At 25.3% G+C, this 18,636-nt stretch overlaps 3 protein-coding genes across 3 annotated transcripts; 2 read left to right on the top strand and 1 right to left on the bottom strand.

Annotated features, from left to right (window-relative positions):
* Positions 1 to 1,818: 1,818 nt before the first annotated feature.
* Positions 1,819 to 7,963, bottom strand: MKS88_005141 (uncharacterized protein; the record flags this gene model as incomplete). Its single annotated transcript, XM_067218377.1, has 2 exons — positions 1,819 to 6,027; positions 6,179 to 7,963. The coding sequence occupies 2 exons, from the start codon at positions 7,961 to 7,963 to the stop codon at positions 1,819 to 1,821; spliced, it is 5,994 nt and encodes a 1,997-aa protein (XP_067071516.1).
* A 3,295-nt stretch (positions 7,964 to 11,258) lies between these two features.
* MKS88_005140 (uncharacterized protein) lies at positions 11,259 to 12,893 on the top strand (the record flags this gene model as incomplete). Its single annotated transcript, XM_067218376.1, has 2 exons — positions 11,259 to 12,402; positions 12,829 to 12,893. 2 exons carry the CDS (start codon positions 11,259 to 11,261, stop codon positions 12,891 to 12,893), a joined length of 1,209 nt encoding a protein of 402 aa, XP_067071515.1.
* A 3,548-nt stretch (positions 12,894 to 16,441) lies between these two features.
* On the top strand, positions 16,442 to 17,797 carry MKS88_005139 (plasmepsin; the record flags this gene model as incomplete). Its single annotated transcript, XM_067218375.1, has 1 exon — positions 16,442 to 17,797. The coding sequence occupies one exon, from the start codon at positions 16,442 to 16,444 to the stop codon at positions 17,795 to 17,797; it is 1,356 nt and encodes a 451-aa protein (XP_067071514.1).
* Between the last annotated feature and the right edge of the window lie 839 nt (positions 17,798 to 18,636).

Below are 18,636 nucleotides of genomic sequence, written 5' to 3'. Positions count from 1 at the left end.
ATTAGAAGAAAATTATTCCTACTATTTTTAAGAAAAATAAAATCTCAATAAGAAAAATACAACGTTTATTTTATATCACAGTTTTTACCTCCACCATTTTTTCATTTCATAATACCGTTTTTACTTGTGTAAAACGCTATATTTTCTATGTTTGTTATTACAAGGGGAAAATTTAAGCGACAAACGCACTGATAATAGAATTAATTTGTTACAAAAAAAAAAAAAGAAAAAAAGGAAAAAAAAGAAGAATATATATAGAAACAAATAGGAGCAAAACTATACATGTAGCATATAAAACACGTCTTAGCATTTTTCTCATCAGTCTTGAAATACAACGAAATAATGAGGCTTCTCACACACAATTTTTTGAAGTGGTTAGTACAAAATTAAACACTGGAAAATACGAAATTAATGGAAAGGCTTACACATAGATATATATATATATATATATGCATATGCTCATACGTATAAGCATATATATACACATACGTATAAGCATATTAGTACACATACATATAATTATTTATATACGTGTGTAGGAAAAAAGTTGCTAAAAAATATACTACACATATAAGTACATTTTTTGTGTGCGAATGTATTAATATGCTATTTTTAAACTAATTTCTCGTTTTTCTCATATTTCTTATTTTAATTTAGCATAATTTTAAATTTTGCTCTCAAAAATATGTTAGTGCTTGTCAACAAATGGGACAAATAATACATCCATGAGGAGATATGCTCTCTTCATTCATATATATGCTCCTTTTTAAGGACAATTTATTTTTTATTTTCACGTTTTCACATCGAAATTGTCTGTATTGGCAAATTTACAAACCACCTTGCAAGTACATATATATATATATACATATGGATATATTTATGTATGCATTTACATATGTATGTATATACGAACACATGTGTGGTTTCTTTACAGTAATGAAACGCAATGCACTGGGGGATATCCGTTACTAATAAAATTAGACGAGAGCGCTGAAGAAAGTATAAAAATAGTAGAACAAGAAATGAATGCAGAGTTTGTAAGAAATGTGTTAAGTAAAGTTGATTACGATGTTTTATACAGCACGGCTAAAGAGGTACTCCTCTTTTCCTTTCATTTTTCATTTTTCTTTTTCCTTTTTAATTTTTCTTTCTTTATTCCCCTTACTCGTATCACCTATGGACGTAAAATTTTTAAAAATATTTTGCTTCTTTTTTATTTGCTCTTTTAGTTAGGATTAAGTTTGTTATCTAGCTATTCAAACAGTCACTTAGAAGATGAAGGATTTCTTAACTCAATTCATCACGCACTTTTTAAGGTACTCATGAGGCAAATGAAAAAATGTTAATGTGAAAATTTTTTAAGTAAAGAAGGACTGAAATGTGCTATGAACGGAGATAAAAAAATAAATATAAATTTATATTCATGGTACATTATTATTACTATTACTATGACTATAACTGTAACTATTGTTTTGTAGGTTCACATAATGGAAGGCACTTTAACCTGCCCCCAGTGCAGTATTTCTTTTCCCATAAAAGATGGTACGTTTTGTTACTTACGTATGAGAAGTAAACAGGCTTGCACTTTTCTTATCCATACTTGCATAAGTTTACGTGTGTATATATTAATGGGCGTAGCTATATATATGCACGTATACGTACACATATATATATATGTGTGTATAAAAGCGCATCCACGCATCCACTGAAACACAAATTACCGCACACGTTTATCTCGTTCCACGTTTTCTCTATCAGGCATTCCAAACATGTTAACAGGAAATGAAAAATGAAAAATGAAAAATTATGATGAAATTTTTAATGGCATTTTATGTAATATTTTATATTTGGGTATTCAACAATTATACACGAGTTATCATTTTTGAGAAAACAGATCTTTGGGTCAGGATAAATACAATCATTGTTTGAACATATGATATTATTTATTGCTTTATTTTTTTTTCCCCTTGCCATTTCATGTGTGTTGTACCCATTTACAATATAACAATTTTCATTACTCAAGGTTGAGTAGTTATCTGCATTTTTCGCACGTATCATTTCTACTTTTTCTTTTTCATTAATGCCTATTTTTTTATTATCCTGATTTCTCCAGAAATGGTTATCTTTTTTTTTTTTTTTTTTTTCTTCATCCATTTGACGATTTGGTAAATCGGACATATTGCTCATATAATCATGATTATCCATTTCTTTCTTTCCTTTGTTCATTTTTTTTTTTTTATCCAAATTAATGCTTTTACAATTTAATATTATTTTTTTAACTATATTTTTAGTTGGACTATTTAGGTGCATATTTGAATTTATTAAGTGAACATTAAAACATTTATTTTTAATTTGCTCATTTAAATTAAGAATTTTAAATTGTTGAGATTTGAGATTCCTTTTTTTCTTCTTTTCGTAATTTTCTTTTTTCTTCCACAAATACATATCTTCATTTGAGCAAGTAGAATAATCATCGATTATGTCTGTTTGGATGCTGTTAGAAGTCGTTGCATTGGCTGCATAATCATTTTGTTTATCAGTATAGCTAAGATTATTTTTTTTTTTCCCACTTATTTCATTTTTCTTGTCTACACATTCCACGTCCGTTGTGCTTTCATTTTTTATGAACATGTCAGCACCTTTTTTTAAATAGCTAGTATATTTATTCTCCACGTGCTTATCTTTATTTCCCTTTGCTACAAGAAATATTTTACAAGTTTTATTTGTCTTCATTGAATTACAAACATGATATATTTTTTTTTTGTTCTTATTAGTTTGTTTGTGATTTTTTTTATAAAGTACTTCAACATTTTGGCTAGCTGTGTCCCTCGGACTCTCTTTTTTACATGTATTGATGGAGTAGTCTATTAGAAGTTTGTTTTTATCCATTCGAGCAGTATCCATTCGAGCAGTATCCATTTGAGTAGTATCCATTTGGATAATGTCCATTTGAGTACTACCCTTTTGTGAAATTTTATTATTCTTGCTTATTTCTTTTACTCGTTCTTTACCGTTTAACATTTTTTTTCGATTTACTTTTTTTTTCTTTCTCCTTTTTATATTATCCAAATCGTTATTTATTATCACCATATTTCCATTCTCAGTAGTATTATCTTTAGAGCATTTCTTCAAAGAATAATTTATTACACGATTATTATATTTGACGCTCATATTGTTACTTCCAATTTCTTCCTTTTTTATAAAGTTATCTTTTGCTTCCAATTTTTTATTTCCCATTAATAGGTTAGAATATCCCTTTATCTCTTTGCCATTTTTGTTTGGTAATAATGTGTTACTATTATCCCTTGCTTCACAATTACCAGTATATTCGATTTCATCATTTTTTAAATTATTTAAGTCTTCAAATGGAATAGTAGTTGACCAAATATGGCTATTATGAACATTGTTTTTTAGTAAATATCTACAGTTCCTTTTTATGATTCTTCCATTTATTATAGAACTATTTTTAACAACCCCGTTTTTTGCTAATCCATCATTTGTAGGTAGATTCTTTGTAACCTGCTCTTTTGCATTCTCTTTAGTTTCTCTCTCCTTGTCCATTACATATTTATTTCCATCTTTGTCACTTGCGTGTAACCTTTGTACGTTAGGTATATCATTGGCATCAGCTTCTCCTATTGTATTAAGACATCTGTTATTAGTACAATTTATTTTGCTACATAAGTTGTTTCTATTAGAGCAAATATTAATATAACTCCTTTTTTGAAATTTGGTTGGATGAATATCTATAAAGCATGCAGAGGAACGTGATCTGTTCCAACTGCGATTAAGAAATTCTCTGTTGTTCGTGAGTTGAATTGAGCTTGTTGATTTATTTCTTCTTAAACAATTTTTATATTTTTTTTCATTGCAAAGACTGTTCTTTTTTATATATGAAAAAAGTTTTGTAAATATACTTTCATTTCTGCAACTGCGATTGCGACTGCAAGTACAATTTTCCTTTTTTATACTAAGATTTTTTCTCGGGGAACAAGAACAATTTTTACGTGACCTGGTCATAATTTTTCTATTCTTAGGATAACATCTAACACTTATAATATTAGATTTACATCTCCCACTCGACATTTTATTATCATGTTTGTTGTGTATGCATTTGCTATCATTAGAATTGAACTCACCAAAATCTATTGCTTTTAACTTATTGTAAGGACATGTCCTAAAGCAAGATACATGACTACAGTTTGCACATTGTATGTTCCTTCTTGTAAAACATGAACTAACTTTGTTTAAGTTAGCCTTTATTTTTGTATTATTATTTCCACAATGTATTTTAGGTTCGTCTATCTCACCTTTGTTATTAAAATTTATACCATCATTACCACTAATATTACAACGGCTATTACCCCTATTGCTACCACTTTTTGAGTACACTGTGAATGGTCTGGTACTCTTTCTTATCGCTTCTTTTCTTATGTGTCTATATGGAGAGACGGATGCGGCTTTTATTTTTTGCATGTAACACTTTTCTCCCTTTTTATCAATTATAGATGTACCTAAATCTTTTCGATCATGAATATAGCAACTCCAGGAACAGTCTTCCCCACTACATATTCTAATGTTTTCATATTTTTCTGCATTGAGCACTTGGTTCTTCCCTATGTTAAGTTGTATATCTATGGAGTCATTTTTATTCTCATTAAAAATATTCATATCTTGGGTTCTACATCTGATTACTTTATCATGTCGACAGTGCAAACGTGAGGAAGCACTTTCATAGCTTTCACCGCTTTTACAAATTTTATCCATTTCACCGCTTTTACAAATTTTATCCATTTCACCGCTTTTACGAATTTTATCCATTTCACCGCTTTTACAAATTTTATCCATTTCACCGCTTTTGCAAATTTTATCCATTTCACCGCTTTTACAAATTTTATCCATTTCACCGCTTTTACGCTCTTCACCACTTTCTTTAATATCATAAATTCCAGGGTCACAAGTGCTCCTAGACGTAGTACATTTATTGTCTTCGTTCTCTTTTAATGCACCTTCATAATTTCCAGGATTGCTATTTTTAATTTCTGCTTGATTGTTTTTTAAAATTATTTCTAAAAACGTAGATGGTTTTGCTTTTATTAAATTCTTATAAAGAGTCGTATTTTCCCAATTTTTTCCTTTATCTTTTGTTTTATTACAAGAGAGCTGTAATTTTTCTCGAAGGAAACTAATTTCATTTTCTTGTAACTGCAAGAATGTTTTTAATTTTTCGTTCTCCTCACTTTTTATATTCACCAATAATGTGAGTGCATTCATTTCTTCATCTCCTTCTGAATACGTAGAATCCCGATCCATGCAGAGTTCGTCCTTGTTCATTTTTCCCCTATGTAATTCTTTTCCTAATCTTGATGTCTGTTCATATGGAATATCAACCTTAATATTTTCCTCTTTACTATCATTTAAGCTGCCATTATTTTCACCCTTTCCGGCTATCTCACTATTTGATGAATTGTGATAAGTCGTACGACAATTAGAAGAGTAATGGGGCATGGGCATTATTTTGTCTTTATTATCATGGGTAATCATCATACGTGCACTATATTTACTTCTACATTCATCATAGTCTGTTTCGATTCTTCTTATGTGTGCAATATGAACACTTCCTTCGTTTTGCTTATCATTATTTATTAATCTTCCGTTACAATCTCTTATCGTGTATATGTTATCCTTTTTCTTTGTCCCGTCTCTACAGTTTATTTTATCCTGCTTCTTCATATAATTAACACTAACTTGATTAACCTGTTCAGACTTTTGGTAACAGTCCATTTCCACCTTTCTCATTTTAATTAATTCTAAAAGGTTGTCCAAATTTAAATTGCTTGCTTTTTTATCATAATTCGTGTTATCAGCAGACTCTACCCTAGATATATTTCCACTTAGTTCGTTATTTCTTAGTTTACTTGTTACTGTGCTTTCGTTTTCATTAGAACTATTACACACATCATGGGTATAACTACTTGGTTCAGCATTCTCTTCATTAGTTGGTATTATTTTTTTTCTCTGTATAGTCTGAACGCATTTACCACTTTTTTCTCTAATCGTATATGCGCCATCCAATTTATCGATTATTTTTTTTTTTTTTTTTTTTTTTTTCCTTTTCTTCCTTTATTGCTGTATCTTCATTATATATATCTATACTTTCTTTATCTTTTTCTGATACCTTTTTTGTTCTTGTCTTTACGCAAACGTTTTTATTGTCCATCTTTTCTCCTTGTATTAAAATACCATTCATTTTGTTATCATCTTTAATAATGTTCTTCTTAAAAGTGTTATTATTACCTTCACTATTTTCCATTTGATTTGCATTAACATGTTCATAATTTTTTTCCCTGTAAAGTGCATTTCTTATCATTTCTTCACTTCTTTTTTTAATACTCAGCGCAAAGGGACCTTCACCATTTTTACAGCTATGTTCTGTATCGGTCCCGCTATTTTTCACTTGACCCTTTCCCCATTTAGTGCACTTAACTTCAGTTAAATTCTTTCTTCTTCTAATTTCATTATAATTGACATTACCTAAATGTGAGCAATTATTACCTTTTGGATCGGCTCTAGAACTATATGTGTTATCCTTATCTTGCTTTATGTCCCTTACACCTACGTCGATGCTTTTCCCTACTGTGTCCTTATCATCTTTCGCTTTATTTTCATGAACTGGTGCATTTTTAGAATTACTGCTAGGTAACAATTTCCCGTTTTCAGTACTACTGAATTCAAAATTTATGTCCATTTCACCTAATAAAGAAAATTCGTATAAAGAACTTTCCTTAGAGGAGGAATATTTATCTGTATATTTTTTACCGTCTATATTAAAATAATTTTGTTCACAAATTTTTTTTTTTTTTTTTTTTTCAATTTCTTTTTCTCCTGTTATGTTATTTTTGTCCCCTCCTTGTGCAGTGTCAAATGTTCCAGCTTTACAATGAGTTGCTTTCTTTTTATTTATTTTTTCTTTATTTTCAGTTTTTGCACCACTAGTTTTTCCCTTTTTGCTTACTCGATTTATATGTTCAATTCTATATATATTTCCTCTAAATAAAATATCATTTGAAGATTTTTTGGATTTTTCATTTACATCCTTATTTTGTTCTTTAATAATTTTAGTGTTTATTAAAAATTCAAAATTTTCTTCTTCATTCGTAGTGTTTTTATCTTTAGATAAATCCAATAATTTTCCCTCACCTACTTTTTGCGCATGTATTCCTTTACTCAAAACATCATTTTTAGGAAATTTCATTTTTATTTTGTTAATATATTCTTCTTGCTTCATTTTCTCCATATGATACTCATCATCAGATTCTACACTATAACTATCATAAACTGTACTAGTGTTTTCTTTTTTTGTTTTTTTTTTTCTTCTTTTTTTAATATCATCATTGTCTATTGTACATTCGTTCTTGTATCTGCTTCCCCCTTCAAGGACATTTCCATTAACTTCCTCATGTATATCTCTCTCATACTTCTTATTGTTCATTTCATATTTTATATAATGTTTAGGTGTTTTAACGTAAATGTTACTATTACATTTGTTGTTCTGCATATCATAAGTATCTTCTTTCTTAGGTAAATCAAAATCTTTTAATTTTTTATTTTCACTCTTTCTTGTTCCCTTTTTAACACTACCACATATATATTTATCATAACAGGGTACTGTATTACACTTTTTTTCATACGGCACTATCAGTTTACTCTTTTTTTTTTTTTTTTTTTTTTTTTTTTTCTCAACTGAACTACCACATAAGAAAGGTATAATATTTTTACCATTTTTACCACCTATTTTACTAAATAATTCAGAATATACATTCGATAATTCATAATTCCTAAAACTGCTGTTTCTTCTCATGTCGTGATTTTTTGCATTATTATACTTCAAATTGATAGAATAATTTTCTTCAGGCATATAACAACACCCTCTTTTAATTTTAGGAACTAAACAACTTACCATTTTTCTGGACGTATAAAAGCATATTTTTTTTTTTTTTTTTTTCTTCTTTTTTGTTATTTCCTCTAGCTTCTATTTTTTTAGAATTAAAATGAAATTTATTTTCGTTCTTTTTTCGCCCCACGTTTTTAAAAGCCCCCTCTCACATGGACAGCAACGAAGTGTATCCAACTTTTATAATTGCACACAAATATTTATGTACGTATATATTATGTATATTCCCTTTTCCCTACTAGAAGATGCATCATTTATTTATTTGTTGTGTCTACTTACCTTATATAACTCTTATATCTACTTATTTTATATTCACTTCTTTATTCTACTTTATTTTATTACTTTTATTTTGTTTTTTTATATTTTACCCCTTAAGTGACTTTCAATTGTGCACAATGGTACTAAAAATTTTTCTCAAATATTGTAACACAATCGTCTTTGTTATAAGTATTCACTTTGATTATTTCTTGTTTCCTATTTTTTTTTTTTTTTTTTTTTTTCAGTTTTCGAATTCTCTTATTAAATCATCACTACTGTTGTGCTTAATGGTGAATGAAGTGTATAATGAAAAAGTCTAAAAAATATAAATAATCGTATAGAAGAAGGGTGTTTCCTCCCTTGTGTAGCTATTGCACATAATATGTACGATGCGAGTGTTTCCTTTCCTCCCCTTTGGTATTAAAAAATTATTTAATCCTCATATAAAATAGAAATAAGAACTAGATCTACTTGCTCAAAAAAAAATATGTCCATTATGACAAAATTGTTCAATAATGGACATAGGATAAAAATGACAATTAAGAGAAGAAAAAAAAAAAAAAAAAAAAAAAAAAAAAAACTAGCTCATAAATATGTATTACACTTTACATTCTAAATATATATAGATAAGGTAGAATTTTTTCCCTAATTGTACTCATTACGAAATATTGAAGAAATACTTATTATAAGAAAAATTACACTTACACATTTATTCTTTAAAAAATGGGATTGTATGTACAACATAGGAATAAATATTACAACAAACAAATTACGAGTTCACTGGTTTTTTATTTTGGCTGTGATGTAAGTGAATAAATTTTTTTCTTTTTCTTTTTCATTTTCATTTTCATTTTCATTTTCTTTTTCTTTTTCATTTTCATTTTCTTTTTCATTTTCTTTTTCATTTTCTTTTTTTTTATTTTGCATTTTTCACATTATGAAGAGTTGAAGATAAATTCTATATTTCTGTAGGTATCTCTATTTTATTAATTTTATATAGGAAAAATAACTGCACACCTTAAGCACAATGAATTCTTCATCTACAGGAGTTTTTCTTTTCTTGTAAAGAATTTCAATACATTTTTTTATTTTTGTAGCTTAAATAATACATTAATATTTCTCATATATAGAAAGCGGTGTAGTAACGTGTGCACAATATTTTACGTACTTAATGTAGTTTCTGCTTTTAAAGGCATTTAATAGATAAACATGCGCCAATTTAATTATGATGGGAAAAAAGGAGGTATACACTCCCAGACATAACAACTTTGCATTTGCAGAGTTGTACAATTTGTATAGTACATGCATTTATATATACAGTGCCACAATTTTTATTTGTTCCTCAAATATTCGCTAAAATTAACGCAAAAAATGAACATATTTATAGAGAAAAAAAATTCTATTTTCCTTTACATTTCAAAAAAAAAAAAAATGTACATATATTTTACATGTTTTTAATTTAAATATTACAAGATAAGTTGTAAGAAGTAAAACACGTTATTTTATTTTATACTTTTTTTTTTTATTTTATATTGTTTTTTTATTTTATTTTATTTTATTTTTTATTTTTGAAAATAGTATCTAAGTACAAAATTGTTTTTCTTATTCTGAATCTTGCACTGTAGGAATACTCCCTATACTTAAGCAGAAATATGCTTTCATTTTTCTTAATATATATTTATATTTTTTTTTTTTTTTTTTTATACTTGACTATAATTTTTTTTTCTTTTTAATTTTACTGAGCTAACCATTTTCGTATGATTTTTCCTCTATTCATGGGAATAAACAATATATGTCTTACAGTTCCCTCATACAAGAAAAAAAAAATAACCATCAAAAAAATATGCACATGCAACTTGTAATTTGGCATTTTAATATATATATCACTTTCCATTTATAATTCCTTTAAAATTGGTATATATATATATATATATATATATATTTTTTTTTTTTTTTTCATGTGACATTTCAAGTAAAATTTATAAATGCATACAAAAAAAAAAAATGTTCAACAATAAATAAGGACCAATTTTATAGGCTAGCACCAAAAAAAAAAAAGTAAAATGGCATAAGACAAAATGTAGTAACATAAGGCACATTAAGACTAAATATAGCAAAATGAAGCAGCACATGGAAAAATGAATAATATCCAATAAACAACTGTATTAAAAAGAAAAAAAAAAAATAGTTGAGCGGAATAAATCTATTTAGAGAGTTAAATAATTAGCAACTGCATAATGAAGCACAAATTTCGAGCAACTCAACTTACACCATCATGAATTATGTAAATGTAGCTTAACAGCAAAAAAATAAAAATTAAAATAAAAATTAAAATAAAAATAATAAAAAATAATAGCAAAATAAAATAAAACAAAATAGGAACATTATGTGTTGCAAGGATAAAAATTTCTTTTTACAAAAAAAAAAATTATCTACTGTACATGCTAAAAGTTTGATCTCCCCACTTTCCTCAATAGTTTATAAAGTATTATCAGCGTTAAATTTTTTTACAACTGAAAAATAATGCATGTACAGCAAGGTAAAATATTTGAAATATGCCTCAAGCGTGTCCAATAACTAGCTTTTAATAAACAGTTGTAAATATTAAAAAAAAAAAAAAAATTAAATTAAAATAAATATAAAAAAAATATTACTGACATGAACTTAAAAAAAGTATATTTTTTAAAATATTTATTTTTATGCACCATAAGCCCATTTCACATAAATTAAAAAAGAAAGAAAAAAAAGTTTTATTTTTTGTACGTGTATATATAACTACATATAACTACAAATACAAATAATTATATATATATTTACATATACAAATATATATATGTGCACATGCATACGTCTTTTTTCTGCTCTTTTACTAAAATCTTAGTGTCTCTGATAAAACACAGTGGTAACACGTTAAAACTCACAAAAATATCGTACATACGAGAAAAATTTTGCGCAGCCAAAAAAAAAAAAAATATATACATATATACAGTTCACACCAAGTCTTGAAGGATCACAAAAATATTTACCAAAAGTGGAAGACTAAAAAATGACAGATTCAGTTAATCCATTCCAAGCGGCTCAAAGTTTCGAAAATTTTGCAGAACCGGAAAATTACACTCTTCTAAAAAGAGCAAAAATATTAACCTCCACTTTTTTTTTTGATGGGAATTCATGGACAGCATTGGAGAAACCATTAAACCTTAAAAAAACAATATTCGAAGACGACCGCATTTTAACATTAAAACCAGTTGAAGAAAAATTTATACCAGCAGAATTAGAAGCGTCTTTGAGTGGGAAGTATAATATCAAGGTGTACAAAAATAATGAAGTAACATTATGTATTGAGGGGGGGCAAAAAATATTAATTAAATTGCCTATAACAAGTAGTATAATTACATGGAATAGTTATCAACGTCTTCCAGTTTTACCCAAAGCATGGAGACCTACAGTTTTTATATTAAACCATAGTAATATATTTGTTAGAGTAATTCCTGAAAAATGTTTAGTTATTAGTAAAGTTAATAACAAAACAGACTCATTTAAGATAAACAGTATTGACTTTTCTGAAGGATTTTGTTGTTGTCATCCAATTAATAATTTAGCATTATTATATGGAGCATATGAACAGAATCAAGAATTAAATACAATGAAATTACCAAAACTTCCATTAACCAATGGAAAATATAACTATTTTATACATTTTTTCTCATGGGGAACTATGATTGTTCCGAAAAAATTGGAAATTTTTAAAGGTCCTTTATGTAGTTTTAAAAAAAATATAATTGCTCTTATAATTATACCACCAAAGGTACACATATATATAGAATTAAGAAGCTCTTCTCCAGTGGCAAGTTCAATAGACTATAAGAAAGATTTTCTAATTACAGCAAGGAAGCCATATATTACGGATTTAGAAATTTATCTAATAATACAAGATCAATTAATCATGTATGACTATTCTTATGATCTTCGTTTAAATAAGGAGAAGGCACCTATTTCCAATTTAAATATCCCCCTTAAATTCAAAATAAGTAAAGAGGAAAAGGAGAAGAAAAAGCAAAACCCCTCACATGAATGCAAATGGTCATTTGTTAACTCGAATGAGCAAAAATGTATATCTGATTCGTGTAATTCATCAGCTGATCATCTAATGTCCCCCGATTTGGCGTGCGTGTTCGACGCAGAGACAGGTTCGACAAATAGAATAACGAAAACGTACACATGTATATATATGTATACGCGAATGCGTAAAACCATACAAATTATTGCCCATGAATACACCCATGCGCGCAAAAATTGTAGGCATATAACATATGTGCATATAGCACTATATTATTATATATCAAAATAAAATATGCGAATTGGAAAGAATATATAAATTAACAGCACATTTTAAATATATTAATTCTTCATTTGTCATATTGAATAAACAGAATGATTTTTGTAGTACATATAATTGCAGTTTTAACAACAATGGAATTAGTCCATATTGGCATATACATACATACACATACATACATGCATATATATATGTATGTATATATATATAAATTTATATTTACACGTTAATTCATGCGCATACACGTTTTACATTGAATTTTTTTTCTCTTCTTCAGGAATTTACTACTCTACTGAGTATGGAATAAATTACTGCAAAGCATTCAAAAAACTACAAGTTTAAATATATGGTACGTTTTCATATGTTTGAGGTATAATACTGTATATTTAACAATTTTTAAATAAATTATTACATTGCAGTGTTCATATTTGTACGTAATGTATTATTTTTATATTTTATAATGTGAACTGTCTACAAATAAGACAACAAGATAATTGAAAAAAAATGGAGTGGGTTAAAAAAACATAGGTGAAACACATTTTTTTTATTACATATATAATAATACAAATGTTACTTCATTTTATTCTATTTATAAATTTTTTAAAACAAAAAAAAAAAAAAAAAAATGAAATAATCCTTATTGTGTTTTATATATATATTTTTTATGTATTTTTAATTAAAATATTTTAATGTTATTAACCTTAATTTTCCAATTAAATTCATGTATTTTCCAAAATTAAAGAAACGCATATATATTATATATATGCATATATAAGTTTGTCATAAGTCTTTGTACATACATCAAATCAGAACAACATTTTTCTATGCATTTTCATTTTATTAAACAATTTTTATTATTATATTTTAACATTTTTCTACTTACATTTTTTCTATTTATTCGTTTATTTATTAATTTAATTATTTACCTGTTAATGTTACAATTTTTCATATTTTATGTGTTACTTTTTTGTATGTCACATCATACCTTTATAATTACCGCTATTTTCCTTGTTTAGTCAAATTTTAACTATTCATATATATATAATATATAAATATTACTACACTTAAATATTAATGTAACTACATAATATATGTGTAGTTTTCATTTTTATTAATGAACAATATTGTTCTGTAAAAATGCAATTTTTAAGGGTTTCAATGAAAAAAATTCTTAATTTTACTGGGATAATGAAAAACGAAAACTATAAAAAGTATAAAAGATATTAAAAATATTAAAAATATTAAAAATGTATAATATTCAACATTCACCTAAAAATTTACTTTATGTGATAAGAGACCATAAAATTATGAACAACTTTTATTAACAAAATTAATTATAATTCTCAAAAACAAAATAATTTTTATTACCTTTTTTTTTTAATTTTAATTTTAAACAAATATAGTACATATTTTTTTATATGCAAAATTAAGTATGTATGCAAGCCATAGTTTCCATACATAAATATATGTAAATATTATGCTGCATGTACGATTTGTACGTATAATAAAAATAATATATATATATATATATACTTATCCCATCTACATTTTTAAACGCAAAAGTATACATGATCTTATCAACACAAATAAGTCATTTAGTTCTTATTATATATATAAAAAAAAAGAAAAATTAATAATACTATATATTATATTATATAATCTTCTTTTTCCAATTTGATGTCAAATTCATAATATATAGATTTATTTATTTTTTTATTTTTGTGTTTCTTATAAAAAAACAAAAAGAATTTTTTTTTTTTTTTATTTCCTCTCTTTTTCTATCTAATTTCATATTACATTATTTCCTATTTCTTGAACTTCAATTAAAACCCATGCAAAAATTAAGAAATTTCTACCTAATCTCCATTTCCCTTGCATTTTTACAAATTATAAAATTTCACTTCCCTTTTTTTTTATACATATTTTACATGTTTTTCTTTAATAATATTTATTTTAATACATAATATATAATTATTTACGTATAAAATATTGTACATGTAATAATATTATAATATTTAATATAGTATATATATAATAATTATATAATACATTGTTATATAATATAGTAATATAATAATATGTATAACATTTTTATAATCTTTTGTTGAAATTAAGGAACCTTCTAGGAAGCGCTCCTTTCAGTAAACGTATACATGCTATATATGAAAAAGAAAAAAGATGTTTAATTCTATTTTTCCTATAAAAAAATTAAATCAAAATTTATTACTCTGAAATTTTTAAAATAGAGAGAACTATGTTATAGTATTTTTTACATATATTTATTATATATATATATATACAATATATATATTATACAACTTTCCTAATATTACAATATAGGATTTTAACAAAATAAACCTCGAAATAATAATATAAACAGGGGGTAGTACAAATGTACAACATATGTATATATAAATTTACGTATATATATATGTATATATATAAATATGTATAAGAGTATATTACATAATATATTATATATATGTATATATTTATATATAAATAATATTTTAAGTTTCAATAAATTATGTTACTATTAATATTACACATAATTACAATAAAAAAAATTAATTGCCTTTATCACCTATTTTTTTTTTTTTTTTTTTTTTTTGAACATTGTTTAATATCTTTAGTTAATAAATTATGATTTATATATATGTATATATATATATATATATATATATTTATATATATATAATATGTATATATAATTTATTTTTTCAATTCATAACAAGAGTGATAAATAAATTATTCATATTTTTCATTTCCTTTTCCTTTTTCATTTTTTTTTTTTTTTTTTCTTTTAAACGTTTTTATCTAAAAGATAAAGAAATTTTTTCTTTAAAAATTTGTTTTTTGTAATATTAATTTACAAATTCCGTTCCATTGTTTAATAAGTAAAAAGTATTAAACAGAATTCTTTTGGGGGAACTGAATTAACTTAAATGTAAGTTTACAATTTAATATATAGATTAGTGAAAATTTAAATGCAGAAAATAGAATTAAATTGTTTACGTGTACATATTTATTCGTGCTTATTAGCATATTATATATGTAATGTATACATAATATGGGCATAAATTTAAATAGTATACGCATTTACTTAATTTACGTGTATATATATCATACGCATATTCATAGTATACGCATATTCATAGTATATGCATATACCTAATTTATGTGTATACATAATATACGCATATACATAATGTACGTATATACCTAATTTATGTGTATACATAATATACGCATATACATAATGTACGTATATACCTGATTTACGTGTATACGCAATATGTGCATATTCATAATATACGTATAATGTGTTACAAGAGCCATATATACTATATGTATATTATATTTATGTACATTTCATATACGTATACGTGTTATATATTACTTATGCTCAAAGTTTTCCTTTTTTCGCTGATTAGAATGAAAAACTGTAATTATATTGCGCAGTAATTATGTAATGTTTAATAATATATGTATTTGATGTAATGATATATATATATATATATGCTATATGTGCATATATAAGTAGGTAAAACATGCCAAAGCATGAACGTAGAATGAACTGCCGATAACATGTTTGAAAAAAATAAAATTCACGTTTTTGCCTTTTCTGCATTTATGTACTATAGTTTAATTTAGTGCAGCATATAATATAATGAGAAATAATTTATCCGTTTGTTTAATGTTTAAATGTTTAATTTTAATTTGTGTATTGTTCATATGTTTATTATTAATTTTTGTAATGCTCATGTGATTAATATTAAAATTTTTTTATATCCATTTTTCATGTGTTCCCACCCTTTTCAGAGTAAAGAGTTTCTTTTTTATCCATTTAGAACTAAAAAAGTGTTTATTTAAAATTTTTCATTTTTAAGATGGACATAACGGTAAAAGAACAAGAATTTTCAAATGGTTTGATAAAAAATTCATCAGCCTTTGAAAACATAAAGTTTAGTAACATAAAGAATAATTTTAAAGTTCAGAAGAAATTTCAGATATTATATTTTATTCTCTTTATATTTGTAACTGGAGTATTTTTTTTCTTTTTGATTGGAAATTATTTCTTTTCCCCAAATTATAAAGTGAATAAAATTGTACAAAATACGGAACATTTAACAATAGGATTTAAAATTGAAAGACCACATGACAAAGTATTAAAAACCATAGTTGAGAAAAACTTAAAAAATTATATAAAAGAGACTGTAAAATTTTTTCAGTCAGGATATGTAAAACAAAATTATTTAGGTAGTGAAAATGACGTAATAGAACTAGACGATGTTGCTAATTTAATGTTTTATGGTGAAGGGGAAGTAGGTGATAATCATCAAAAATTTATGTTAATATTTGATACAGGTTCAGCTAACTTATGGGTACCAAGCAAAAAATGTAACAGTATTGGATGTAGTACTAAACATTTGTATGATTCAAGTAAATCCAAATCTTATGAAAAAGATGGAACAAAAGTAGAAATAACTTATGGCTCAGGTACTGTTAGAGGATTTTTTAGTAAAGACTTAGTTACTCTTGGTTATCTTTCTTTACCATATAAATTTATAGAAGTAACTGACACAGATGATTTAGAACCATTATACACTGCTGCTGAATTTGATGGTATATTAGGTTTAGGATGGAAAGATTTATCCATTGGTTCTATTGATCCTATTGTTGTTGAATTAAAAAATCAAAATAAAATAGATCAAGCTTTGTTTACTTTTTATTTACCTGTACATGATAAACATTCTGGTTATCTAACCATTGGTGGTATAGAAGAGAAATTTTACGAAGGAGAATTAACTTATGAAAAATTAAATCATGATTTATTTTGGCAAGTGGATTTAGATGTAAATTTTGGAAAAACATCTATGGAAAAAGCAAATGTTATTGTTGATAGTGGTACAAGTACCATTACTGCACCAACAAGTTTTATTAACAAATTCTTTAAAGACTTAAATGTTATCAAAGTTCCCTTCTTACCATTCTATATTACTACTTGTAATAATAAAGATATGCCTACCTTAGAATTTAAATCTGCCAACAATACATACACATTAGAACCAGAATACTACATGGAGCCATTACTAGATATTGATGACACTTTGTGTATGCTTTATATCCTACCAGTCGATATTGACAAAAACACATTCATTTTAGGAGATCCATTTATGAGAAAATATTTCACCGTATTTGACTATGACAAGGAGAGTATCGGATTTGCCGTTGCAAAAAACTAGAAGAATACAAGTTAATCAAAAAAAAAAAAAAAAAAAAAAAAAAAAATATGGAGTTATTAACAAAAACGAGTAAAAAGTGAACGAGACCCATAAGTAGTCGAGCCAAAACGAAAGAAGAGAGAAAAAAAAAAAAAAATAATAATAATAATAATAAAACGATAAAATGATAAAACGATAAAAGATAAAACGATAAAATGATAAAACGATAAAACGATAAAACGATAAAACGATAAAATGAAAAACGAAAAACGATAAAACGATAAAATGATAAATGAACAAAAACCGAATATATATATATATATATATATATATATATATATATATATATATATATATTTTTTGTTTATATAAATATATGTGTGTGTATTATATATATTATGTATGTGTATATATATGTATGTATATATATATGTATGTATATATATATATATATGTATGAGTATATATATGAATAGTGCTTAGCTTGAACTAAATTTCTTTTAATAAACGTACATCTTTTTTTTCTTTGCTTTTGATTATCTAAAATAATTCCTTCCACTAACTAAAAACTATACTAAACCATAACTACCGCTACTGACAAACGCACGTTTCACATGTCCTATTTTTTCGAGTATGTAAATAGTTCAACGGAATACTGAATTTATGATATATAATAGTTATATTATATATAACTTGTTATATAGCATTTTATATATTATATAGTATATACGTTTAGTTATATATTATACGTGTATAGTTATTAAAATATAATACTATACAAACATATGATAATAATATTAGATAAGCTTACAGTAATATAATACCATATATTATATATATGTATATATATTATATACATG

Source organism: Plasmodium brasilianum, chromosome 13 (genome assembly GCF_023973825.1).
Source record: "Plasmodium brasilianum strain Bolivian I chromosome 13, whole genome shotgun sequence".
Taxonomy (NCBI): domain Eukaryota; phylum Apicomplexa; class Aconoidasida; order Haemosporida; family Plasmodiidae; genus Plasmodium; species Plasmodium brasilianum.
The sequence above is the reverse complement of the archived record's forward strand: the minus strand, read 5'-3'. Positions and strand labels throughout refer to the sequence as shown.